At 50.7% G+C, this 27,803-nt stretch overlaps 1 protein-coding gene across 2 annotated transcripts; it reads left to right on the top strand.

Annotated features, from left to right (window-relative positions):
* Positions 1 to 1,393: 1,393 nt before the first annotated feature.
* HCFC1 (host cell factor C1) lies at positions 1,394 to 27,773 on the top strand. 2 transcript variants are annotated; one of them, XM_079958630.1, is made up of 26 exons: positions 1,394 to 2,418; positions 5,499 to 5,647; positions 5,982 to 6,142; positions 6,484 to 6,692; positions 6,886 to 6,970; positions 7,084 to 7,190; positions 7,297 to 7,476; positions 10,013 to 10,441; positions 11,230 to 11,390; positions 11,503 to 11,700; positions 12,069 to 12,296; positions 12,579 to 12,683; positions 13,044 to 13,263; positions 13,458 to 13,600; positions 13,694 to 13,832; positions 14,167 to 14,387; positions 15,673 to 17,404; positions 18,129 to 18,295; positions 19,369 to 19,909; positions 20,098 to 20,460; positions 20,873 to 20,994; positions 22,026 to 22,163; positions 22,315 to 22,500; positions 22,681 to 22,978; positions 25,098 to 25,161; positions 26,304 to 27,773. In XM_079958630.1, the coding sequence occupies exons 1-26, from the start codon at positions 2,199 to 2,201 to the stop codon at positions 26,341 to 26,343; spliced, it is 6,606 nt and encodes a 2,201-aa protein (XP_079814756.1). In that variant the 5' UTR covers positions 1,394 to 2,198; the 3' UTR covers positions 26,344 to 27,773. The 2 variants fall into 2 exon arrangements, with proteins under 2 accessions (XP_079814756.1, XP_079814757.1); XM_079958631.1 differs by having other exon boundaries at positions 1,395 to 1,791.
* Positions 27,774 to 27,803: the final 30 nt, after the last annotated feature.

Genomic DNA, 27,803 nt, shown 5'->3' with positions numbered 1-27,803 from the left:
ACGGCGGCGCCATGTTGAATCCCAGAACGCGGGGAGAGCTGTATACGGGCATTTGAAAAAGACGCCATTTTGGTCTTGTGTTTGAAAAGGCGGAGGCACATCCGGGCAATTTGTGGCGCCATATGTGTTTTCTGTTTTGTGACAGAATAGCAAAGGGGTGGAACCAAGATGGCAGCTTCCAGGAAAGCATGAAACCTAAAGTTTTGATAATTTGTACTCAGTACATAAGCACCGCCGGATCGGGGATCGAGTAATTAAATCCAGAATGAGGTTCAGAAACGGGCAAGATGCAGCGAAAGCAAGAGAAGCAATTTTAAAGCAAAAGGCAGTGTGCCGGGACCCGGGGCGTGACTAATGGTGAGGGGGGGTAGCAGGTGGTTGAGGGGACTGACATGGTCCATTAGGCCTCAAAGGGCAGAGCCACGCCATGTATTCAAGCACGCGATCTCCCCCCAAGGACTCCTGGGAGCTGTAGTTTTCCCGTCACGGGGCGGCTATCCTCGGCTCCCTTAAACTATGAAGTGTTTGGGAGTTGCGGGGTGGAGGGAGTGCCACGCGCTTTATATGTGCACTGGACGTGCTTTAAACGTCTGACGCGAATCCGCTGCACCCGCCATTGGCACTGCGAGCAGAAATTTCTTTTCTCATGGAGGAGCGTTCACGTGCTTATGCAAGATAAGCCCTTCATCTTTATCGAAGATGGCGGCGCCCACAGGGTTGCTATAGGAGAGGGAAGCGTATGGAGCCTCCCTGCAGCATTCGTGGCCGGCGTAAGCAAGGAGGCCAATTGCAGGCAGGAGGAGGGGCAGTTGTTGTTTTCGCCCAAAAAAAGCAAAGAGGGCGGGGCTTCATGTTCAAAATGGCGACGCCCACATAAACGTTTTATCTAGGTACACAACTTATTGTTAGAAGTGGCTCCGGCGACTCGCGTTAAATTTACAAATTTATTTATTTTTTTTAAAAAGAGAGTAAGCGCGATGAAAATGCGTCGCGCAGTCTCCCGCACAAACGAAGCGAAGCCCGCAAAAGAAAAGAGGCGGAGCCCGAATGTCCACAAAGATGGCGGTGTCCAGGCTGCCCCGCCCACTCAAAATGGCGGCGCCCTGGTGGGAGGGGTTCCGTACGGAGACCTCGCCGTGGCCCCGCCCATCGCCGCTGCCGAGGAAGAGAGACTCCTCACAGGCGCAAGATGGCGGCTCCCAGGGCGGCGTGAAGGCGCCTGGAGCCCGCAGCTTGCCCATCGGTGCCGTACAGCGGGGGTGGATCGAGCGGCCCGTTGCGCCTGGAAGGCGGAGGGAGGGAGGCCTGGCTTAGGGCTCCGGGTCGCGGGGGCAGGCAGGGTCGGAGGGGGAGACGCGGCGGGTGGGGGGGACGAGGGGGAGGCGGCTTCTCCCTCCCTGCGGCCGCCATTTTCCGTCCGGGCAACACAAGATGGCGGCTCCCAGGGCCGGGCTCTGAGCGGGGGCCGGAGGGGGGCGGCAGAGGGGCCCTGCTGCGGGCGGGGTGGAGTAACTGCCCCGCGCGGGGTAGTTCCCTCGGAAGGGCAATTGGTAATAGTTTTTCGAAAGTGGGGAGGCAACTAGGAGGCAGTTTTTGTTTCGGCCCCCATCCCTCTTCCTGCCGCACGGGGAGGGCGTTTGCCCCATAGGGAGGCTGCATTCCGGGGGGGCCGCGCCAGGCGATCCGAACTCGAGGAGCGGAGGGTTAGCAGCTCCTCCGCAAAGGGGCGCCTCCGCTCGCTCTCGGGGCAGCAACCTCCCTCCTCCCCCCACATAGGAAAGAAAAGAATAGGTATTTGCTTTTCCAATAGTTTCTTTTTTGTGGGGGTATACATTTCTCAGCATCTCATTTTCACAACTACTCCGAAGTAGTTTGTTGCAGCAAGGAAGTGACTCCGGCTTAGTTTCCGCGGTGAGGGTTGCTGTAGCAGTAGTAGTCAAGAGAGGACTTGGGGGGTGTTGTGCCCCATTTAAGGCGGGTGTTTTGACCAACCACCCTGGAAAAAAAGTGAAGCAGCTGTGTCTCCTACTCCCACTCTTACCTCGAAAGAGGTAGAGTGCATGTGGGTTGGAAGAGTGCCCCCCCCGCTCCTTTTTTTAAACCACCTCTAGATAAAAACTGATAGGATTGCCCCTTTGTTGCGCGCTTTTAGAGGACTGATCGCTAGGAAGGAGACTTACACTTGGGAAGTGCTTTCCATGGCTGCCGCCTCTGCTATTGTCCCTAGTGGGGGCTCCCCAACAGGTGGCGGGACCACCCCCGGGCTGCTCCAGCCCCGCTGGAAGCGGGTGGTTGGGTGGTCAGGCCCCGTGCCTCGGCCCCGACATGGGCACAGAGCTGTGGCCATCAAAGAGCTGATTGTGGTCTTCGGAGGGGGCAACGAGGGCATCGTGGATGAGTTGCATGTCTATAACACAGGTAAGGGGGGCGAATGGGCAACAGCGTCTAGGGTGTTCATAGGGTGAAGGCATTACCCCCATTTGTAGCCAAATCATGAAAAGCTTGCCTATAATAGATCCCAGAAAGACTTGTAATTCTCCATGAAAGCACGAAGTAAAAACTCTTACATCTTGTGTAAATGTATATATGTATGTATAACTCCCACTTTTGTTTTAGGTTTAGGCTGCTAAGATTGCTATATTGTTTTAACTCTTGCTCCCCCAAAGCTGCAAGTTGATATAGTAGGGTGTGTGGTAATAGAGGGGGGAGAGCTAGAAGGTTGAAGTAGTTGTAAAGTCCCTCTTGTTCCTTCGCTGTTAAATTTCTTCCAGCCCTTTGGCTGTGATAATTGGCATGTGCTTGAGTCTTCTCGTTGTAGCCGTCTTCCGTTAGGTGGAAATCAAGGGACTTTACATTAGGAACTTTTCTTCCTCTGTGTTGGTGTCCAGAGAGGAGTAATTGAACTTTGGGGGTGCAGAGGGCGTATCAGGGTATGTTGGCAGGGGAGCTCATCTCCCACTGGCAACTTATCTTAAATGGATTGTCTTGTTGCAGCCACATGAGCCCCAATCATCAGTCTCAGTGGCACTGGGGAGACTGCGTGGTCTGGCAAAAACAGAGATGTGCCCCAGCTTGATTGAAAAAGACAAATTCCCGAGAATTGTCTATCACGAAGCCAGTGCACCCAGCTTAGAATGCAGCTCAGGGTACCCTGAGGACACAAGTGCTTGCCTACTTTCAAGTTAACCCTAGTGTGTTGGAGGTAACTGTGAGATGTTTTCTGCCTCCTCCCAATGTCAACACCCTGGTTCCCACATGCATTCATGGGGGGGGGGGGGAGGCGCTGGCAGAGAAGCTTTTCTTCCCCCAAGGGCTTGGCGGGAAAAATTCAACTTTCAAATGCTGCAGCTTTTAACCCCTTGTTGTCTGGTATCTTTGCTCAAATATAGAGTGCGCACCAGTACAGTGCCTCTGAAAGTTGTGGTGGGTTCAGAGCAAATGCTGGAACATTCCACCCTGTAGCCATTTGGGAGGGGTCAAAGACCCTTATCTCCAGTGTCAAGAGTTGGAAACATTTACGCCTCATAGTGTCAGTTGTAGATTGAAGTTTGCTGAAACCCTTCCCGGTTGGCTTTAATCCCCCCCCCAGTGAGTGCTAACAGAAAAAGTCACTTTTTGCAAGCAGATTCCCACCCATGATCTACTGTTCCTGTTCTTTATTGGGAGTCTGGGCTCAGGGTGGAGTCTGTTGGCTTCTTCAAACTAAGCTGCATGTGAGCGCGTTGTGATGTGGGTTCTGTTTTCTTGCCAAAATGTAAGGATGGGGCAGGTGGGCCTCTGTTGTTCAGAAGCTCCTACTGCTCAGCTAGGGCATTATATACGCATTCTTGGAAGACACAATTGGTGTTCACTCTTTTTTCCCTTTTTTTGCAAGGCAGCAAAGGGGGGGGTGAATTCATTTTCCCAGACCCATTGTTCCAGCAGGCTTTCAGCCCAGGTGATATACCAGGATTAGTTTAGGGACACCTAGCCTGCCAGTGTAAGCTTTCAGCGTGATCTGAGTTCTTTAAATTACAAAAATAACAGTAGATTAAGAGGTTAGCTTTTAAGATTACCAAATTGAGTATTAATTGGAAGGGTTTTCTAGAAGTAGTCTTCACCAATGTTTTGCTTTTGAACAGTATTAAAGGTTATTTCCTTTTCTGGATCAGAAGGTCCTTATTTAGTCTGAAAGGGTTACCATACCATCATTGCGTCTTCAGCCTAGTTGTTTCCTGCACAGTATGGTGATTCCTCTGTCCCTGATCTATGGGTTATGTGGACTTCCTAGCTTAGAATGCACAATTTGGGATTAGTATGAACATTTTCTCTGCTACAGTGAAGCAGATTTTGACACTTGTACCTTCATTTGTGTTACTCATATGAAATAGAAAAGAGTCCTCATTTTAAACAAAAAGCAACTTTGGATATTTTGGAACACAGAGATCTGAGTGGAATCTATAACAAGGCTTAAGACATTTTTTTCCTCATGAAGGAAGAATTCTTCAAGAAGCTCAGGAAATGCAAAGTGTTTTTCCTTAGCAGAAGTGTTACATTTAATTTCAAACTTTTTTCAATCCTAGTCATTTCATGCTACTGCTTCTTGTACTGCAAAATCAGTCTTTGCAGGCAAACAAAATGAAAGTGATGTTCGGAGACCTTCCTGGAAGCATTGGCTAGTTGTCAAAGCGAGGTGTTAAGAGTGGTGAAGGTGCTGGGTTGGTGTAACCTTCTTTGGGTAGTTCTGGTAGGCCTTCCAGCATAATAAGGTTTTGATCATTGAGACTAGTTAAGTAGGGTTGCAGCTTAAATTCACTGCAGGAATAAATGTGTGGCCTGAAGCTGCATTGGGTTTGCAAGTGCATGTGGAAGGGAGTCTGTCTCTTCCTCCGTCTTCTAGAGCTGCTGTGACTGGAGTCTTGCAGGGTAAGGAGAGCTGGGCAGGAGGGGTGGGGGCAGCTTCCTGATTGGCAGTTGCCTCTTCTCTCTGATTTGCCTGATAGGCTGCTTCCTCCCGCTCTGCTCACTGTAAACAGTTCCTCTGGCTGGCAGAAGCTGAGTGCTGCATCCACCAGGAGCACTGGGAAGGAATGCCTCCTCCCTCATGTTGACTTCTTTGCTTTTGTGGCCAAGATGTTTAGCTAGTAGAGTATTTCCTTTATTTCATTCTCACCAGACAGAGGTGAAGCCTCTTCGCTGAGAGGTTTTCCTGTTTCTGGGGTGCTTAGTGTAGGACTTAAATGCCAGTAGAGGGCAAGGAAAGGGGTTCTGTTACAAATCATGACATCCTCAGTCTGGAGACAAGGGAAGCCACTGCTGCAGTGAGTGCATGAAGACAGCTTAGGTCTTCAAATCAAGTGGTAATAGATATCTCATTACATGGTGGATTGGCAGCCAAGGGGGTGGAGAGATGAGCCAGATTCACACATCTGTGCCTCCGCGGCTCAAGGTCTGAGCTCTGCTTGCATCTGAGCAGAGTTTAAGGCAGCCCTTCTGACTCCCCTCTGCTTGTCTCTTAGCTACAAACCAGTGGTTCATCCCAGCTGTGCGGGGAGACATCCCTCCTGGTTGTGCGGCCTATGGCTTCGTTTGTGACGGAACCCGTCTGCTGGTATTTGGGGGGATGGTGGAGTATGGCAAGTACAGCAACGACCTCTATGAACTGCAGGTGAGTGGCTGCAGGACATAAGACTGTTCTCAGTTCAGGAAGGGGGGTGGTTTGAAAGTTAGGCAAGGCGCTTGCACAGTACTACTGACACAGTGCTAAGTTGTGGAAGTCAGACCCTGGTCTACCTTTTTGATTCACCCACATTATTTCCTGTAGCTACTGTATTGGGCCACTAGTCTCATAAGCAGCAGAGGGCTACCAAGTTTTTAACTTCTAGAAGTTTCTCTCTGTGCTCCTTTCCTTCCCAGCCACTCTCCCTGCTGCTTAGATGTTCTGCTTTTAAAATAAATCCTTCACTGCTCACTTGCTTTAACCACATGGCACTTTGTTTTAGGCCAGCCGTTGGGAGTGGAAGAGATTGAAAGCCAAGACTCCTAAGAATGGGCCCCCACCTTGCCCACGACTTGGCCATAGCTTCTCATTGGTGGGCAACAAATGCTACCTGTTTGGGGGCTTGGCCAATGACAGTGAAGACCCTAAGAATAACATTCCCAGGTATAGTGTTTGTGTCTTGCCCTGTGTCGTGATCAAGCTGTAGTGTGCTCCAGGTGCAACGACTTTGCTGTCAATTTGGACTGGAGCTTCTCACTTGTATTTCCATAACTGGGACCTATGCAAGGGAACCACTGGTCTTGGGGGTGTTGTTGAATTTGAGCGAATTATTCGTTCCCACCTCACTTTTCTTTAATTCTTGAGAAAATATTGCTTGTGCTGTCTACAGGAAGGGGGTTGTAAAGGCCTGGGTAGTGTCTGTGGGTACACAGTTGGGAAGCAAAGAAGAGCCTGGCCTGGCTTTCATTTCTGCTTTTCTGTCTCTGCCCCCACCCCAATTACAGGTACCTGAATGACCTCTATATCTTGGAGCTACGACCAGGCTCTGGTGTGGTAGCCTGGGACATCCCCATCACTTATGGTGTACTGCCTCCACCACGGGAGTCCCACACTGCTGTGGTGTACACAGAGAAGGACAACAAGAAGTCCAAACTAGTTATATACGGTGGCATGAGTGGTTGTCGTCTTGGTGACCTCTGGACCCTTGACATTGGTAACAGCATCAGGAATGGTTTATTTGCTTTGTTTTAGATTGAGGTGGCGTTTGTGGTACCGACTTAGAAGAGAGTGGGTCTTTTGAGCCCTGACAGGGATGCTAGTTCCAGCCTCAGCATCTTGAAAGGCTGGGAGGCAGGATCAAGCACTGCAGGTGGAGTGATCTCTTTGCTGTGCTTTTCTCCCCTCAGAATCTCTAACGTGGAACAAGCCCACCCTGAGTGGGGTGGCTCCCCTCCCACGCAGTCTGCATTCAGCCACAACTATTGGGAACAAGTAAGACCTGTCTCTGACATTCTCTGACAAAAGCCTGATTTCTCACTGCTTTTGAAAGCCTAATTCCTAGTCTTGTCACAACTTTTGTTCACCATTTCTTCTCTTTGGGACAGGATGTATGTATTTGGAGGCTGGGTACCCCTTGTCATGGATGATGTCAAAGTGGCAACACATGAGAAGGAATGGAAATGCACAAATACCCTGGCCTGCCTCAACCTTGGTATGTGGGAGGATGTCCTACACATTCTTTCATTTCCCCCTACCCCCGCCTGTCTCCAGTCCTTTCCTGTCTGATCGCCTCTGTGTGTATTTCTGTCTTTGCACAGACTCCATGGCTTGGGAGCCCATTCTGATGGACACACTAGAGGACAATATTCCACGGGCCAGAGCTGGGCACTGTGCTGTGGCTATCAATACCCGCTTGTACATCTGGAGTGGCCGTGATGGGTACCGCAAAGCTTGGAATAACCAGGTTTGCTGCAAGGATCTATGGTACCTTGAGACAGGTAAGAGGGTTCAACGTAGGAGCAGGGGCATTATAGAACAGGTGGAGATTTTGAGACTTAAGATCTATGCAAATTGGCAGAAGTAGACACTGTTGGGGGAATTGCATGTTTGAGTGCTCTCTCCCTCTGCATGTTTACTGTGGGAAGCAGGATTTAATCTTGCCTTGTCCCCAAGAAGCTAACTTTACATATGCAAGGAGCTTCTAATGTAGGGGCAACAAACAGGTGGTGTGTATTGTAGTGCCATCTTGCATTCTGGAGTAATAAACATAATTCATCTGCTTGAATTCCCTCCACATGAGAAGTTCTTTGCCTGTGAACAGCTAGCTTTTTAGGAGAAGGTGACTATATTTTGAGAAGCTAGTTTTCTGGCAGCGGGGGGCAGGGTGGAGAAGCATTCAGGCATGCTCTTCCTCCATTTGCAGTTGGGCGTGATCTACAATATTACTTTTCTGAACATGTAGGTGTTGCCTTACTATCAGCATCTCTCTTGATTGTTGAGAATGTGGTGGTTTGCCCTGGTTCCCTCTTGTACTGCTTTGCAGGGACTCTGCAGTATATTTAGTTTGTAGTAGACTGAAAAGACAATCTGAATTTGGCTTCTTACTCTAGCAAACTACATTTAATTTGTACCTAGCACCCAAACAGTGGGCATAGTGACTCCAGACTCCAGTCACTATTTTCCAGACCCACTGGTAGGTGGGATGAAGGAAGCTTCTGGCAACCTCCCCCCCCCCCCCCCCCCCCGCAAAAGTAGGAATGGAACTTCTTCACTTCCTCTTCCACGGTTGTATGCCATTCTGTTCAGTATGCACATGTCAGGGTTCAGATGTTCTCTTACACTGTTGTCACACCTTCCCATACCATATCCTTTCCCCTGTAATCATTTCCTGAAGCGCCCCTCCAGCTTTCCCTCCTCTGTCCCTCAAAATCCCTACAGCAATAAAGAAGGCAGCAGCCCCTCCACACCCAGTCCCCTGCACTTTCCTGAGTCTTTGCATGTCCCCTCCACCAGTGGATGCTCTGTGACTCAAGAGAGAATGTGCCATTCCCTTCAGGCACTGCTCCTATGGGGAAAGATCCAGATTACCACATCCTAGCCACTTCTGCCTAGGGGAGAGAGAGTTTTTTTCCTCTGCTCTTAAACTAAATCCAATGTTTGCCTGGCATTATGTCAGATGTTGTCAACAAATTGCCACCAATTGCTGCAGAAATGGGAAGGAGAGCTCCGTTTCACTCAAAGGAACATTTTCCTGTATCCATAACTATCAGCACAGTAGGAGAGATACCTCTGGCTGGCATTGTTTTCTTTCAGCCTCCTGGTATATGCACTTGTCAGGGCCTCAGGAGCAGAGGCACAGGGGAGAGAGGAAATGGAGAGCGAAGGGGAAGAATCTGAGGGCAGCGTAGGGGAGTATGAGAGTGGCCCGAGAGATTCCATGAGCTTCTCCAGCGAATCAGAAGATTCCCAGAGGGGGGCGCCAACGGCCAGGGCAAGGGGGGTCCCAGGGGGGACACACCAGAAGCAAGGGGCCAGCGGGGACTCCCAAAGCAGCAGCGAGAGATCAGGACCAGCTCCTCCAGCAGAGCGTAGTGGGGGGGAAGAGTCCCATGTATCAGGACCAGCTTCTCCTCCAGCAGGGAGAGAAGACGAATCAGGGCTGGCCACGCCTCCATCGCAGAGTGAGGGAACGGAGGGGGGGTCAGGTCCAGCTAGCCTCTCCGAAGGGGGAAGCAGTGACAGGAGCAGTGTAACGGTCAGGAGGAAGGTTGCCGGCTGGGCGCGCGCGCCAAGTTCGAATGTACAGGCGCGCGGCACAGCAGGTAACCCGGATTGGGAACCAGGTCCTAAAGCCCGCCGGAGGGAGGGGGAAGACTCAGGGGACTCAGCGTCAGAAGAGTCTAGAAAGGGCAAGACCCCAGCGGACAGGCGGACCCAGAGGAGGAAAGAGCAAAGGAAGAGGTGGAGCAAGGCTAGAGTCTTAAAACTGGTGTCTGGGGGGAGGAGATTCAGACGGAGCTTCAGCGGTCTAGGGTTTAAGACGTAGGGCTGCACGCCGCGGCTTTGAAATCGAAACTGCGTTTCAGTAAAGACTTTTGTACATAACAACGGACTGGCGTTGGTCCTTTGTGAGCTGGGACCTCGGGCAGCTCTGACAGCACTGTTATTCTCCCCCGACTTCCAAATATGTTCACCTGAAAAGGGTCTTAGAATGGGAAAAGGTGAACAAGATTTATACCACCGAGAGAAACAAGCCAAGGCAATAATGCTGCTTACGTGCTGGTGGCTTTTTTTCATCAGCACCTATGCTGCTGCTGCTGCAAAATGGTCTGGGAAGCTAAAAAGAAAATGTTGATGGGGCTGTACTGGTTTGCCCTTGCTTTTAGAGTAGTGTCCTGGAGTAAGTGTGTGAAATGGTATGGAATAGCTTTAGAGGAAAGGTTCTCTAAGGAATGTGATGGGATCGAGTTCCCTTTGCAGGGTACCTGCAGTGTCCTCTTCCTAATGCCATCTGTTCTTATTCTTCTGTTCCAGAGAAACCTCCATCGCCTTCGCGGGTGCAGCTGGTTCGTGCCAACACCAATTCCCTGGAAGTGAGCTGGGGCTCTGTCCCAACAGCTGACACTTACCTGTTGCAGCTCCAGAAGTATGACATCCCAGCTGCCACCTCGCCAGCTGCCAATCCTGTGCCCTCAGTGCCTGTCAACCCCCCCAAGAGCCCCGCTCCAGCTGCAGCTGCCCCTGTCCCCACAGTGCAGCCCCTGGCGCAAATGGGCATTACCCTGCTGCCCCAGACCACAGCTGTTGCAGCTGCTGCTGGTGCCGTGGCTGCTGCTGCCGCCGCCCCACCTACCACAACCACCATCCAGGTGCTGCCTACTGTGCCTAGCAGCCCAATGCCTGTGCCTGCCGCTGCCGCTGCTGCTGCCGCTGCCACCGCCGCCGCCACTCCTCGTCCTCAAGGTAAACGGGGAATCCTAGAGGGCAGCAGGGAGCACAGGACTCTTTATATTTTCAACTAAAACCCCATCCCAAACTTGCCAGGAAGCAGGCATCTTTGTGAGCACACACTTTCTTCCCACTAACATCTGGTGAAAGAGCCATGCAGCTCCACCCGCAGGGCCCTCTTTACAGTAGCCCCAGGTTTTAGAAAGACCTCCCAAAGGAGGAACAGCAGAACACCTTCGACAAAATTAAAATAACATTTATTTCTTAAGATTATTAGCATGTGCATCTTTGAGTGTAGGGTGTGTTGGTCTAAATATTTTAAATGAAATGCATAAGAGCCAAATCCTAGTCTGTATTTGGGGCTTTTAAGTCAATGTCTATCCCCACCCAATGGGGCTTTTAAGTCAATGTCTACCCCCACCCCCCCAATGGGAGCTCTCAAAAAAATATCTGAGTCTGTTTGCCTAACAGTGAATCACATAAGGGGACATAAGTTGGAAGCGGGAAGGAGCGGAGCTGCGTTGAACAGTGTGTGCTTTTAAGGCCCTCATTTTTGTTTTTAAAATAAGCTTCCAGTTCCATATTCTTCATTGATGCGTATATATTTCCTCACCAGTTCAAGGGGGAGGACGCTGTTCTTGGGATATTACTTACTGCACTTGGGGCAAGTGATCAAAGGAAAATGTACACTTTCCATGCCAACTGTCTGCTTTTTGCGAGGGCAGCCAGCTTGAGAACCATCACAGTAACTAGGAATCTAGGACACAAACATGTCTTTTGGTTTTTGTCCTCTTCCTTGGCAGCTGTCCCAGCTGTGCTGAAGGTGACAGGCCCACAAGCTACTACAGGGGCTCCATTGGTGACGGTGCGTTCAGCAGGGCAGGCTGGGAAGGGGCCTGTGACAGTTACGTCACTGCCGGCCGGAGTGCGTATGGTGGTACCCACGCAGAACACTCAAGGGACAGTAAGTATCGCTTAAAAGAATGGGGGGGGCTGTGCTGGAAGGAACTAATTCTCTGTCCTAAGACAAGAACTTCAGGACATTAACTTCCTGACACTCTTCTCTATCCTTCCAGGTGATTGGCAGTAGCCCCCAGATGAGTGGCATGGCTGCTCTGGCAGCTGCTGCTGCTGCCACTCAAAAAATTCCACCATCTTCAGCCCCTACAATGCTGAGTGTGCCTGCTGGCACAACCCTAGTTAAGACTGTTGCTGTTTCACCGGGAACCACCACGCTACCCACCACAGTTAAAGTTGCCTCTTCTCCCGTCATGGTGAGTATCTGCACCATACTCTCTGTTAGGAGGCTGTTTGGCTCATTAGCCAGCAACCAGTTTTGCACACAGCAGGTGGCAAGAGGGCAACAGCTCCTTGTGCTTTGTGAATGAAACCCTAGATTTCTGCCTCCTGGTTGCCCCTTTTTAAAAAGGGGGGTGGGGGGCTTAAGGCAAGGGCAGAGGACCTTTGGTTCCTCCTGCTGTTACTGCTGGTTCCTCCTGCTGTTACTGGATCATCCCTGTCCATTGGCCATTCTGACTGGAGCTGATGGGAGTTGTAGTCCAGCAGCATTGGGAGGGCCACAAGTTTCCCACCCCTGCTCTTAGGGATCTTTGCTTTTCTCATGTTGGCCATGTTGATGCAGGTGAGCAACCCAGCAACCCGCATGCTGAAGACAGCCGCCGCTCAGGTTGGCACCTCGGTATCTTCGTCCACCACCAATACACCTACTCGGCCCATCATCACCGTGCACAAGTCTGGCACTGTCACTGTAGCACAGCAGGCCCAGGTGATGACTACTGTGGTGGGAGGGGTGACCAAGACCATCACATTGGTGAAAAGTCCCATCTCAGTACCTGGAGGCAGTGCATTGGTAAGTATCCAAGCTGCGGGGGGGGGGGGGGGAGCTGAGAGCAGATATATCTTTCAGCCCACTAAACACTCCACTCTAGGTGAAAGTAGGCAATTGTACAGGGCAGTTCCTTCCTTTAGCATTTGTGACTGCTGCTCTCCCTTAGTATTCTCTACTGATGAAGGTTTACCAGCTACTTTATTAACCCAGCTTCTCCTCAGTAAGGATGAGAAGAGTGATAAGAGAAAGTCCTTTCATTTTTGGACATGTCAGGGGCAAACCAATCTTGTTTTCTCCTGACAGATTTCCAATTTGGGTAAAGTGATGTCAGTTGTTCAGACTAAACCTGTTCAGACATCAGCTGTGACAGGCCAGGCATCAAGTGGCCCTGTGACCCAGATAATACAGGTAAGAACTTACAACATAGGATTGGTTGCCATATATATCCCCAGCCCAAGAGCACTTTGCTGGACTGTTGATGCTACTTCCAACCACACTTTTAGATGTGCAAACTGAGGCTCACTCATTAATTTTCAACACACTTTTAGGCATAGACTTGTAGGGACCGAAAGCAATATTAAGTTTTTTCTGATCATCACAAATTGTTCCATGGTGGCCTTTGTTACTTGCTTCTTGTGAACAATTTAGGTTCTTGCTCTTCTAGAGCTTCAGGTTTTTTTGTACGGCCTCCCTATTTGTTGAGTGTAAGCATATTGAGATGCTTGTTCTGTGCATCGTTTATTCCCTGTGTTTTCTCTGTTTCTCCAGACCAAAGGGCCCCTGCCTGCTGGCACTATCCTAAAGTTGGTGACCTCAGCAGATGGCAAGCCCACCACAATCATCACCAGCTCCCAGGCAGGCGGTACAGGCACCAAGCCCACCATTCTGGGCATCAGCAGTGTCTCTCCAAATACAACAAAGCCTGGCACCACAACCATCATCAAGACCATCCCCATGTCTGCTATTATTACCCAGTCAGGTGCCACAGGTAGGGAGTTGAGTGTGATTATAAGCAGTACTTCATGGCACTGGCTGGGTGGTGGGTAGCGGAACTAGAAGATTGCTGGGAAGTGCAGCAGCCATTGGGATCACTCTTAGGATGGCTTCAAGAGCACGTCAGTGTTTCTCTATCCCAAGGGGTTAAAGCTCCCTCCATGTTACAGCTCTGCCTCTTTTTTCCAGGTGTCACCAGTAGCCCTGGGATCAAGTCTCCCATCACCATCATCACCACAAAAGTGATGACTTCTGGCACTGGGACACCTGCCAAGATCATCACGGCTGTACCCAAGCTGACCACAAGTCACGGGCAGCAGGGTGTAACACAGGTGAATCAGCTAGTTAGATGAGAGGGCACTGAGTGCTGCGTTGTCCTGAGCTGCAACTCGAGTTCTTAACATGTCAAATGTGTGCCTTTCCAGGTGGTACTTAAAGGAGCCCCAGGTCAACCTGGCACTATCCTGCGAACAGTCCCTATGGGTGGAGTGCGGCTTGTCACCCCTGTCACGGTGTCTGCTGTCAAGCCTACTGTCACCACTTTGGTGGTGAAAGGAACTACAGGTGAGTGTGCTGGCCTGGGGGCAGGAGCAATAGGCTGGACACTTAGGCTAATGCATTTGCTTTTCATTATGAAGCCCCAGCAGCTGTGAGGGTAAGTTGCCTGTTAGGTAGAATGCTGGCTACACCTTGGCTTGTGCTTGCTGTAAATTTGGTTGCCAGCTTTGTTTTCTTGCTGCTATGCTGTCTATATGTCCCTAGAAAAGCAGCCTCATGGGACACTGACCAGGACCCTTGAAACCCATGTTTACTGCTAGGGGTACAGACTGGGTTTCTGACCCATTGAAACCAGCACACTGTGGAGGATACCAATCACAACATTTCCGTCTTCTTCCAGGTGTCACAACCTTGGGCACTGTAACTGGCACAGTCTCAACCAGCCTAGCTGGGACTGGGGGACACAATACCAATGCCTCCTTGGCGACACCTATTACCACCTTGGGCACCATTGCCACACTTTCCAGCCAGGTCATCAACCCAGCTGCCATCACAGTCTCAGCAGCACAGACTACCTTGACAGCAGCAGGAGGGCTGAGCACTCCCACCATCACCATGCAGGTATGGAGTGGGTCAGAGGGAGCTTCTGGGGAGTTGTTTCCTGATAAATGTGAAGTCCTCGTGGCCTCCCAGTAAATTGATGAGCCCAGGGATCCAGGGTGGGCACAGCACTTCACGTAACACATAATTAAGTTGTGGTGCTTACTATTGTAACAAGATGGTTGCTGGCTAAGGTGGCTTCAAAAGGGGGAACAGACGGATTCATAGATTCTCTTGTTGGTTATTAGCTGTGATAGCCAAATGGAACCTTTGGGTGTCACTCAGCTGGTGATAAGGCTTCTGTCTGCAAAATGCGGAGGGAAGCAATTATGAGTCCCTCAACTCTGTGGAGCATATTTATGGAGGTTGGAGAGGCGGGAGGGGGAGTTACTGGAAATTATTTTCTTCCCCATTGTGCTGAAAGAAGCCTTCCCTTAAGCTGAACAACACAGCAGGATACAGCCCACTGTGTTCAGTGCAATGTAGTCCTGTAAACCAGTTCCTGGGAACTAAGCAGGGGGGAAACGGTTCTCTTTGGTTTAGTGGCCCTGGGACGAAAGTTCCTTCTGTTCTCATGGCCCCAGTCTTTTAATTTACAGCAGCTGTGGTCTAGCAAATACTTGTCCAAGATCTGAAACCCCAAGGTGAGCTTTATGTCAAGTGTGTATGTGTGCATGAGAGAGAGAGACATTATTCTTGTTTATAAAACCCAATAAAACCCTGTTGCAGAATTCATTGTCCTTGGGTTATTATAGCCTCCCTGAACACTAGCCTGCTATTTTATCTGTAAGGCCAAGCAAGAAGGAGGACAGTCTTTAAGCTCTGCAGCACCTTAACTTGCTTATTTATGATGCTGCAGGAAAGATTTGCAGTCTGTCCTCTCCTGGTGGAGGCTTGCAGACCATTGGTTACCTGAACTAGCCTCTTAACATGTCTCATGTCCACTTTCCCTATAAGCAAGATCAAGGCTGTTATACAAGTTACACAAAATGAGGTGATAGAACTATGGACTATAGTTCTTCAGATTCAAGATGAGTTGGGGAGGTTATATTTTTGACGACTCCCCACAAACTATTTTTTTCTATCTGTAGAGAAGAGTACTATGTTAAATAGTTCTCCGTTATATACTGAGAAGCATTCAAAAACATAATTGCCAACTGCATCCTGAGCTGGTGTGGTTCCACCATCTCATTCTGAGTAATTTGTAAAATTGTTCTAAGACTTATTTTTTAATGGTGCAGAAAAAGTCCCTGACTGAGATGTTTATTCTAACGTGTGTGTATTGGTCTCTGCTTATTATCTCTAGCCTGTGTCCCAGCCTACTCAAGTCACCCTGATTACGACACCCAGCGGCGTGGAGGCCCAGCCAGTGCATGACTTGCCCGTCTCTATCTTGGCCTCGCCTACCACAGAGCAGCCCACAGCTACTGTTGCAATTGCTGAATCAGGGCAGGGAGACGCACAGCCAGGCACCGTCACTTTGGTGTGCTCCAATCCACCATGCGAGACACACGAAACGGGCACCACCAACACAGCCACAACAACTGTAGTGGGCACTTTGGGTGGGCCGACCCAGGTGCAGTTTGTGTGTGAGGGGCAAGAGGGTGGTGGGCTTCAGCCCAATGGGAGAGTCGTGCGGGTATGTTCAAATCCTCCTTGTGAGACCCACGAAACAGGCACCACCAACACTGCCACCACTGTGCGGAGTGCTGGGCAAAAGGTGTGCTCCAACCCACCCTGCGAAACGCATGAGACTGGAACTACCAATACAGCCACCACCTCCAGGATTGAGAAGACTGCAGATCCACCATGCCAAACTTTCCAGACTAGTGCCACTAGCACTACCATGACAGTGAAACCCATTGTGGGCACAGGTCAGCTAGTGTGTTCCAACCCACCCTGTGAAACCCATGAGACGGGAACCACCAACACAGCCACCACTGCCACCTCTAACATGGGCCGAGGGCAACCTGATGGTGAGCAGAAAGAACCAACCAACCCCCCATGCCAGACAAAGCAGACTAATACAACCAGCACCACCATGTCGGCAAAAGCAGATGTGCCCACTGAGCAACCATGTGCAGTCCGGATGGTGAGCTTTACTTCAGCTTCTGGTGTGCCCAGCGTTGCCTCTGGCACCACCAGCACAGTGCAGGCCAGCGAAAGACTACCAGCCCCCAAAAGCCTACAGTGTGAATCCCATCACACCCACACCACCAATACTGCCACTACAGCTCGGTCTCTGATGGGCCGAGGGCAGCCTGACGGTGAGTGGGTGGGATCCGCCAACCCTCCGTGCCAAACGCAGCAGACCTGTTCCACCAGCACCACCATGTCTGCCAAAGCAGATTTGCCTACAAAGCAGCTGTGCACAGTGCAGCCGGCATTGCCCGATTCAGGTTCAATGCTGCCCCCCTCAAGCACACCTTGCGAGACCAGCAAAACAGGCGCCAAGGATTCAGGCCCCCAGGTGTGCTCCAACCCACCTTGCGAGACTCACGAAACGGGCACCACTAACACAGCTACTGTATCCACATCAAACCAGGGTGCTTCACAGCCACTTTGCTCCAATCCACCTTGTGAGACTCATGAAACAGGCACCACCAACACATCTACAACAGCCACTTCCAGCATGGGCGTAGGGCAGCAAGTGTGCTCCAACCCACCTTGCGAGACTCATGAGACTGGCACCACCAACACAGCAACCACCACAACATCAAACATGGGCGCAGGGCAGGGTGAAGGTGCTGGGCAAACTCCTGCTGTTCCACCCTGTGAAACACAGCAGACGAGCTCCACCAGTACTACTATGACGTCCAGCACCGGAGGTGATGGCACCCACATTTCCAGCTCAACCTCTTTGCCAGTGGGGGGCTCTGAATCAGGAAAAGCCCCTGAGGGAGAAAGTCCAGGTACTGAAGGATTACCACTTCAGAACCCAGCCGCCAGAGTGTGCTCTAATCCTCCTTGTGAGACCCACGAGACTGGAACGACCCACACAGCCACCACTGTCACCTCCTCCATGGGGCCCAATCAAGGTGAGATCAGGCAGGAGAGGAACTCTGGAGAGGCACCTGCTCCCATTTTGGATTTGGATGCCTTGGCCAGTGGCTTTCAGACGGGGGGGGGGGGGCCTGGGGATCTCTGGAAGCTTTATATTGTGACACCTTATGGTGTCAGAGTAACCAGGAGCACTGCTTGGGTCCCTGTGTCATTTGTCCTAACTTTATACATTCAGTTTTCCTCAATCAAGTACCTCTTCCTGCTTGAGCAGGACTGGGCGTCTTGCACCACCTTTGGCATCCTTGTTTACATGCAGTCAGTGAAATAAGTCCTGCATCTCTAAAGAGCAGGTGGTTTGAAAACTGTTTTGTCAGGGACAAAATAGTAATGGCAGGCGTCTCTTCTTCAGAAGAGTGTTGGGCTTACCCCAGGTGACATTCTCAGCTCACAGAATAATGCTGAGAGTCTACAGTGCCTTGGAGAAACAGCATATGTATTTTTCTAACTGCCCTGAAATCCTTTGCAACACACATAGAAATCATTGGCAGACAAGTTCATGGAAAATGTGTTTCCAGAATTCAGAGGTCTGCGAAAAATGCTCTGGAGGACACCAGCTTTGATGCAAGTTTGGCTGCCTTATTAGTTCTTCTTCTATAGGAACCTAAGTCTGGGTTTACTTCTGTCTGGAGAACATGAACAGGCAAATGGAATCTAAAGTTGTGGCTTTGTTCTCATTGCATAACCATTTCCTCTTTGCAGACCAGCCACCTGCCACCAATGGCCAACAGGGGGAACCTGAGTCAACTGTGACTGAGAGCCCAGCTGCCAGTAGCCCCAGTACTGTTACAACCACCGTTGCCTCCACACTGCCCAGGGCTGTCACCACCGTGACACAGTCAACACCCCCGCCAGGACCCTCTGTGCCGGTAAGAACCACAGAACCAGAACTGGGCTTGAAATAAAACTTGTTCTTCCACCCTCATCTATTCCATGGGATATGCCAGAGGTTGAGGCTCTAAGGCCCACAGTGGGCTTTGAGGGAGGGAGGAACTTCCAACACTCACCAACACTGAGCCACTCATTCTGGGCTCACAAGGGAGTGGTCACTAGGGTAGAACGTGGAGGAGAGAATCGCCTTTTTATTCCTGCTTCTCCTCTCCCCATTGCTCATATGCTCACCTGCTAATACTTTATATGCAGCAATACAAATGGAGTTTAGAGAAACATTTGTTTATTCGGCCTGTTGGCGGTGGCCATTGGGAAGCACAGCAGTAGCAGCACAGTTCCTCCTTGGAGCCTTCCTTGAACCTTGTCTCCCAGTGCATCATTTTCTGATCCTAGAGTTGCCCCTAGGTGGTTTGCTGATCCAGTCCCTGATCTTTCTCTCAGTTTGAACTCAAAATGAAGAGGAATGTGGGGAGCTAAGCTTTAATTCCTGCTGCTTCCTTTATTTTTTATCATTCTACATGTTACATTTGTGTGTGAACAACTTAATATCCTGCAAAGCTCCATTTCTGGCTCCTCATAACAATACACTCTACCCCAAATGCATGCCAAAAGATCCTTAAGGGGTACCAGCATTCATTCCTCAAAAGTAAGAGAAATAAAATGAGAAAGAAATACATACCAGAGAACAGGGAGCTGAAATGCCTAGTCGTGACTGTTAAACAGAAATGCTGTGCTTGGGGCCTTTTAGGGACAAGTGATAGAATGGCTGGCTCCATCTTGCTCTGCTTCTGACCTTCCCAAAAGCATTTGGTTGACTAAGCTACAAAGTTCTGGGCCAGATGGACCTTCATTCTGATCCAGCATAAGCAATTCTGCTTTTATGTTGCAAGTTGCCTAAAAGCTGCTAGCAAACCTTGTGAGGCAGAGACATACTCAGTAAAGAAATTCGTCAAAGATGATGCCAAGTTTGCCTTTCCATCACCCAGCCTCTGATGCCAGGTCCAGCATCCCCAGCATCTAGGCTACTAATACCATCTCCTACTTGTTGCAGAACATTTCTTCTTTGGCTGATACTCCTGTGGAGGAGGCCAGTCCCCCTGCTGAGACACCAGCTGCCACCAGTACAGATTCCCTTACAGGAGCCTCTGAACCACTGCAGCCTCCTGCGGAGATGCAGGCAGCAGCATCTGAGCCTCAGGAGCAAATCCACGCTGCACCGACAGCAGGCACCCCACCAGCTGAAGCCGCTCCCCAGCCAGAGCTCCCAGCGCCTGTGGTGGAGGCACCAGCAGCTCCTGCCCGGGAGCCTGTCGCCATGGTGGTGGTGCCCCAGGTGACCCCTGCTGCTGCTCCTGCTCCACCGCCTCCTCCAGCACCAGCACCACCTTCAGAAGTAGAACAGTTGGCACTGCCCCAGGAGTTGATGGCCGAGAGCCAGGCAGGCACCACCACGCTCATGGTGACAGGCTTGACGCCGGAGGAGCTGGCAGTGACTGCAGCTGCAGAGGCGGCTGCCCAAGCTGCTGCTACCGAAGAGGCCCAAGCCCTGGCCATACAAGCAGTTTTGCAAGCTGCCCAGCAGGCTGTAATGGGTGAGTGATCTCATCTCTCTTCCGATTGGCCCTGGGGTTATTGGGCAGGGAGTTTCCCTACATATTTATTCACCCAGCTGAGGTGGGGCACAGCCTCCTGCCCCTCCCTTCTGCTTTGCGTTAGCGGAGCATATATCTTTCCTGCAACCTTGTTCTGCCTCCAATTCCATCCTCTGGCATTTTTGCAGGTCCTGGAGAGGCCATGGATACATCTGAAGCAGCGGCAACACAAGCGGAGCTCGGCCACTTGGCCTCGGAGAGCCCTGAGGGCCAGGCCACCGCCATCCCCATTGTGCTCACCCAGCAAGAACTGGCTGCCCTCGTGCAGCAGCAGCACCAGCTTCAGGAAGCTCAGGCGGCGGCAGTAGCAGCAGCCGCGGCGGCAGCTCAGCAACAGCCACCTCAGCACCCGTTGCCTTCCCACTTGCCCACAGAAGCCCTGGCCCCTGCTGACAGCCTCAACGACCCTGCCAGTGAGAGCAACGGCCTCAACGAGTTGGCTAGTGCAGTTACGAGTACAGTTGGGCTATTACCCCCTACGCCCACAGAGAGTAAGTAGTGCCATATGTGTCCTGTAGAGTGGGGGCGCTCCGCCTTCTGGTGGCAGGAGGCTATGGACTGCTGCTTGATGCGGGGGGTGGTCTCACACCCAACCTTTCCCTAAGCTGATGGCCTCCAAAGATGTTGACCCATCAGGTCTCCTCACCCTTGGCTGCAGTGGCTGGGGCTGGTGGGAATCCAGCTTCCTCAGGAGGGCACCAGGTGGGCGGAGACTAGTGTTTAGGACACCTTCCGCCCTTTTTCAGTCTCGGTAGTGGGGGTCTCTTGGTTAAGGTGGGATTAGGTTTTGGAACTTGTGCTTTACTCTCCAGCTCTAATGGTGGAGAGATGCTTTGGAGGACAAATGATCAAGGTCTGAAATTTTCATTATTGTCTTCTTTGAACATGATTTTCCTCTTCCAGGCCTTGCTCCCTCTAATACTTTTGTGGCACCACAGCCAGTGGTGGCAGCGGCCAGCCCAGCAAAGCTGCAGGCGGCAGCTGCTCTGACTGAGGTTGCCAATGGGATTGAAGCAGCACCAGTGGTAAGCTAAGGAGGGTCTAGAGGGGGAGAGATTTGGGGGGGGGGTAGAGAGATACTGGTTTCTCCATCTGAGGGTGACCAAGGCATCCAGTAGGATAGGATGGTTTATGTCCCCCATTGCCTGGGAAGGCTGGGAAGATGTGTGAAAGGCTTTGGGCTCAGCTGGTCCTGCAGTCACTGCATCAGTTCTTTTCCTGCCTTTGGCCAGGGCAGAAGGGTTTCTGAGCATCTCCTTCTCTGTTGTTGCTTTTTTCTCTCCTCCTGCTTTCACAGAATACTATGCTGTATGCTCCTAGTGGCATTTTGCAGCCTCCGCTTGCATTAACAGGTGGTGGCCCCACAACCTGTCAGATGCGGCCTGCGAATAATTGGCCACTTTTTCATTTGGCCCGCTGGACAAAAGTGGTTCCCTACCCCTGCATTTGCAAGATGGATTCCTTCACCTTCACAGATGCATCTTTTGGCACAAGCATGCTATAAGTTCTACTGCAGCAGATGCCATCCACAGCTCAAATTTCTTCCTGATTCCCTCCTAGAATAGGATAGCTTAGACAAATTCCATATTATTGGATGCCTTCGTCATCCCAGGAAGAAAAGGGAACTTAGAGTGCTCACTGTGAAGTTTCTAGTCAGATTAATAAGGCATCCAAGCCATATTCTATATGAAATGCACTATACATTTTCAAACTCACAAGTCAATGTACCTTAGTCCTTCAGCTAGTGCCAGGGCCTTCCAGAAGTCCCTTTGCCCCCCTTTTTTTTCTTTTTCTCTATGGTTTTTGCCTCAAAAGGGAGACAGTTTCAGCATTCTGCCTGTCTAAGGCTTGGCAGCCGACGGGAGGAGGAGCCGCCTTTGGGATTGGTACTAAGCTAAAATCTAATTGTGTAGCTTGCCTGCCTTCCAAGGCAGTTGGGAGATATAACCCAATCCTTACCTCAATCACCCCAGACAAGAAAGAAGCCTCACAGAGAGTATTGAAAGTTCTTTTTCAGCTTCCCAGAACTCACCCTCTGTTCTCCCACCCTGTTTAGAAACCAGAACCTCCCACTCAGCCTCCAAAGGTGGTTGTGAAGAAGGAGAATCAGTGGTTTGATGTGGGTGTTGTTAAAGCAACCAACATGATGGTGACACACTACTTCCTGCCTCCTGATGATGCGCCTGCCACAGAAGTAAGTGACCTTCACCTATCTTTTGCTTTCTTCTAATGATGCACATAGTTTGAAGATTCAAATCTTTGCTGCCATCATGTCTCTCATCCTTTGTTCCTACAACCATCAAGGTGGTCCTCAAGTCCCCTTCTCACTGCTCTTCTCCCTGCAGGATGACTCGGGCACCATACCCGATTATTCTCAACTCAAGAAGCAGGAACTGCAGCCTGGTACTGCTTATAAATTCCGTGTGGCAGGAATCAATGCCTGTGGCCGGGGTCCTTTTAGTGAAATTTCAGCATTCAAGACGTGTCTGCCTGGATTCCCTGGAGCACCATGCGCCATTAAAATCAGCAAGGTCAGTGCTCGTTCATTCTGCCAGTCACTTGCTATGTCAGCTTCTTGTTCTGGGGTAGCTGGGGCAAACTTTGTTGCTTCTCCTGTTTAGTTAATGCCTCTACCCCAGTGTGGCCGCTGGGAGCCAACTGTCCAAATCCTCACTCTATCTGTTGTGTGTGTGTGTGTGTATCTTTCTCAGAGTCCAGATGGAGCCCATTTGACTTGGGAGCCCCCTTCTGTCACCTCTGGGAAGATCACGGAGTACTCTGTGTACCTGGCCATTCAGAGTGCCCAGGCAGGCGAACCGAAGAGTGCAGCCCCCGCTCAGCTGGCCTTCATGCGAGTTTATTGTGGGCCCAGCCCCTCATGCCTGGTGCAATCAGCTAGTCTCTCCAATGCCCATATAGACTACACAACCAAGCCTGCCATCATCTTCCGCATTGCTGCCCGCAACGAGAAGGGCTACGGCCCTGCCACACAAGTCCGGTGGCTGCAAGGTGAGTGGTTGCTGCAATAGGAATTTGGGGAAGGGCTTCAGAAAGCATCTAGCCTGTTATCTTGTTTCTTCATGGAGAGGTGGTAAGGCAGTTTCTCTTAAATGTATCCCCATCTACAGAAGAAGGAACAATGAATTACCAGGACCCATTGGTCTCTTTCAGTGCTGTATACAGTTGTACCTTGGAAGTCGGAACAGAATCCATTCTGGAAGTTTGTTCGACTTGAAATGTTCAACTTCCAAAGCACGGCTTCTGATTGGCTGCAGGAAGCACCTGCAGCCAACCGGAAGCTGTGGAAGCCCCACCAGACGTTCGATTTCCAAAAGAACATTCAAAAATCGGAACACTCGCTTCCAGTTTTCAATCATTTGGGAGTCGAAACATTCGACTCCCAAGGCATTTGGGAGCCAAGGTACGACTGTGTATATGTACTATTACATTTAAAATATTGAGCCCATTATGCAAATGAAATATATCTGCATAATTTTATCTCAGGTTGAGTATTTTTGCTGAGATGTTAGGGGGCATGAGAGTTGAGTGGTTAGTTTAAAAGGGACAGAAGGGTTTTGCAAAATTCCCACCACCACTGCACTGTATTGGCTTCAATTGATTACCACCAGTGTGGCTGAGAGATATTCCTAAGGATGTGTGGGTGGGTGTTAAAAAAAGATCCCAAAGTTCTCAGGTATATGGCCTATGTTCCACATTCTGTTGTAAATGCATGACATATATAACCCAACATCTAGTGGGCAGTTTGCTCCTAGCTTGGGAGTCTTAAGGGCAGCTCAAGAAGTGCCACTTCAGACTGGGAAATCTAAATTGTAAACTGCTTGAGGCAGGACCTGTTGTTTTGCCACTTACTATGTGAAAGCTCAGCGGTCGAGTCCCAGGTTCAGTGCTTGGCATCACCAGTTAAAAACAGGGTTTTGGGTAGAAGGTGGCTTGAAAGGCCTCTGCCTGAGACACTGGGAAGCCACTGCCAGGCAGAATAGACAAGACTGGCCTGGGTGGGCAGTCTGCTATGTGGGATATGTACAAAGTTAGACTCTATATAAGACATTACGTTGTGGAACACGTTCCACTACATTGGTTGAACTGAGGCCAAGAATACTCATCAGTTGAGAGGATGAGGGGGGTGAGAATCAGTTGGGACCCGTAATGGAAAGGATTACTCACCATTGCATATTTCTGCCTATTGGAATGTCAAATTAGACCTTTCTGAGGTTAGGTGATTCTCGGGGTTGGCCAATTAAAGGGTTGCAGACCAACTCCAGCCTGCAATATAACCTTATTGGACCGCACTCTCCTGCCCCCAAGACACTGCCAACCCATGAATTGAGGTTTGGGCAGACATTTTTGTCCCCCATTTCTCTTGTAATTCATCACGTTTTGAGAATGGTTAAGCATATTTGTTGGCAAGTCACACTGTGTGGTGTTCATAGTATTGGCCAAGACAGCTCATGCTTTATAACTGTATAAAGTCCCTTCTTCTTTGGTATGCTGCAACATGGCTATGGATAATGGTCAGTTGTGAGGAGGTCTATAGATGGCATAGCCAACCTCCAGCTTGTCTCAGGAGTATAGGGCTGCCATCTGGACTATTAATCTCTGGCTATTTGCTGTGTGGGACGCAGGTGGCGCTGTGGGTTAAAGCCTCAGCGCCTAGGGCTTGCCGATCGAAAGGTCGGCGGTTCGAATCCCTGCGGCGGGGTGCGCTCCCGCTGCTCGGTCCCAGCGCCTGCCAACCTAGCAGTTCGAAAGCACCTCCGGGTGCAAGTAGATAAATAGGGACCGCTTACCAGCGGGAAGGTAAACGGCGTTTCCGTGTGCGGCTCTGGCTCTGGCTCTGGCTCTGGCCAGAGCAGCGATGTCACGCTGGCCACGTGACCCGGAAGTGTCTCCGGACAGCGCTGGCCCCTGGCCTCTTAAGTGAGATGGGCGCACAACCCCAGAGTCTGTCAAGACTGGCCCGTACGGGCAGGGGTACCTTTACCTTTACCTTTATTTGCTGTGTGCAAGTACCTGAGCTGGAATCTGGTACCCAAGTATGCTGTGTGCTCTGGCTCTCTGGATAGGGACTTGCACCTCCAGTATATGCATCACATTCTTTTCTTCACAGAATCCAGTAAGGATGGCTCCATGATAAAACCAGCCAACAAGCGGCCGCTGTCCTCTCCCGACCTGTGAGTATTTCCTAGTGGAAAGTCATGCAGTGTTTGTGTTTCAGGTCAAAGTGGGAGAGGGGAAGGAATGCGTACAGAAAGGGACATCTGGAGACTGTGGGTCCAATCAAGTTCCTATTTCTTAACCCAGTTGGTCCAAGTTCCTTTTCTGTGTGCTGTGAATGGGCAGAGCCTGGGTGTATGGGGTGCTAGGGGAAGGGTCATACCTCTGATAGGGGCCAAATCATGCTCCTTCCGGGGTAGTTTGTTCACCTTTGGTCCTCACTCTGCTATCAGCTCTCACCTGTGGCTTCTAGAAGCTGTCAGCATGAGACAGTGGCCACACCCCAGGAACTGCTTCGACTAGCCAACTAAATCAGGTGAGGGTAGCCGATGGGTCTCAAATCCTCAGTGAGTCAGGGACTTTCCCTGCTTGCGAAGACAGGCTCCGGTGGATTGAGCAGATGAGCAATAGTGGGTCCAACAGTCAAGAAGGCAGTTTCTGCACGTGCTGTAGAGGGACGTGAGGGGTAGATGGGGCTTGTCCACCTGGGAAGGGAGCCCATGTAGGAGAAGGAAAACTGATCCTAAACCTCTGCTGCTTTGTGGAATATATTTGGGAGAAGAAAAGGCTAAGGAGCAAACCCTGTACAAATCTGGAGTAGAGTCCCTAAGACGGTTGGATGGTGCTTATACACTTCCTTCCGGCAATTCCTGCAGCCAAGCTGGTGCTCTGCTTTCCTTTGGACCACATCAGTGAGGCCAAGAGGGCAGCCCAGGACCTCCGTACTTAATGACCAGGCTTGCACCCTGAGGAGGTCACTTTAGTGCTGCTATTTCAGCGGTGTGGCTTCACCCCTGGAGGCACACTCCATTGTCTTTCGAGACAGATGGACACCAGCAGCCACAAATGGACAGAGCATTTCATGAAGGATATTTTTAGGTGGGAGGGCACCACAAGATGGGATCCTTGCCAAGTGGAAATGCTTCTTCCTGGAACGGTTCTGCATAGGCAATCCAAGGTGAGAGAGATTCACTTTTGAGTGAGAGCGAGCACACATACCTGTGCAGATGTGGATTTAGGAATTGATCTCTGAATCTGTGCATCAGGCCTAGCCTAGTATTTGGCTCATGAGCCCAACACATTTCTTTTCCTCTTTCAGGAAAACCGCTCCAAAGAAGCCCAAAGCAGATGGGCAGTGAAGGGCATCCCCTGCTGTCCCCTCTTCCTGCCTGCTCCACAGCCTCCACCTGAACCCCCAGCCAGTCAGCCGCCCCTTTGTGTGGAGGAAGATGGAACCGCTGAAAGCACATTTCATACACCACGGGGCTGGACTCTTGGGGCGGAGGACGCAGAGGCTCAAGTGAGGGAGCCCCAAGCAGGGGCCATCGCTGTGCCATGCCATGCTATGCCATGCCATGCCCCAGCCTAGGGAGGGGGAAGAAGGACTGGAGTTCCTCCCCTGCCCCCTGCTGCTGCCCCGTTTAACATGGACGCTGATGTTAGGGGTGGGTTTGGAGGGGGGAATTGTTATGGGGGGAGGGGGGCTGTTGGGTTTTTTACAAGTTGCAGTTACAGGAATGAAGTTCTTTTTGTATACCCCAGCATCCTGTGTCTTGGGGGTGGGAGGGTTATTCTCCCTGCCTCCATTTCTTGCCTCTGTACAGACCCTCTCCCTCAGTTTAGTTTTTAGTGTCTGCGTTGGTAATGGAGAGAGAGGAGTCTCTGCTGTTTGGGGAGGGAGGGAGGTGGTTGGACCACCAATGCAGCTACTTTTGGGGGTGGGTGGGGGGATGCAGCTCATTCTACAACAGCTGTTCAAATGCTCAGCCCAGGGCGCTTGTGGCTTCAACCCACCCCCTCTTCTCTACACATGCAGCAATTCCTCTAACAGCACAAGCTGATTTTTCCCTCTGCTCTTCCCTCTCCAGACCACAAGGCGGCATGTCTAGGCAAAAATGCCTTGCCATTCCTCTCCATCGTTTTATATAAAACCTTTTTTAGGGGGGAGGGGGAGACGTTTTGGAGGTATGGAGCCTGACCCCACAAGGTCAGGGTGATAAGCTAGAAACAAGACTGCGGGACAATACTGTTGCCTGTTGAAGTACAGCTTTCCCTCTGGTTGGGGCAGGGATCTAGGTTCCCTCCCACTCCAAAGGACTGTACACCCCCCTCCACTCGCTGCCTCTCTGGACATTCCACAGAGGGGAAGGGAGAAGAGCAGTCAGGGCTTATTCTTCAGAGATGGTGGGGAATAGGCTTTAAAATGAAAAGCAAACAGCTGCACTGACTGCTATGTCCTACCTCTCCATTGTCAAAGAGATTTGGCAGGTAAAGCAGGCCCCCTCCCAAAAATAGCAAACAAACCCAGGAGCAGATCCCCTTCCCCACCAACTTGCTCTGTGCCCTGGTCTTTTGTATTATAATGTATTTCGCTGTGTCCCCTTCCTGTTCAGACCCTAAGATCCTTCCTACCCTACTCTCCTACCCCATTTATTTTCCTTTGAGACAGGAACAGTCCTCCTAGGAGTTCCCCATGGCTGTCCACCCCTCCGCTCCCCCTCACCCTAGTGCTGCGTATCTGTCGTTTTTGTGCTATTTTGAACAATTAAAGACCTCCTTTTTTTGGAAACCAGGTTCTGTCTGTGAAACTAGATCTTTC

The sequence above is a fragment of the Podarcis cretensis genome (assembly GCF_951804945.1).
Source record: "Podarcis cretensis genome assembly, chromosome: 17".
Taxonomy (NCBI): Eukaryota; Metazoa; Chordata; class Lepidosauria; order Squamata; family Lacertidae; genus Podarcis; species Podarcis cretensis.
The sequence above is the reverse complement of the archived record's forward strand: the minus strand, read 5'-3'. Positions and strand labels throughout refer to the sequence as shown.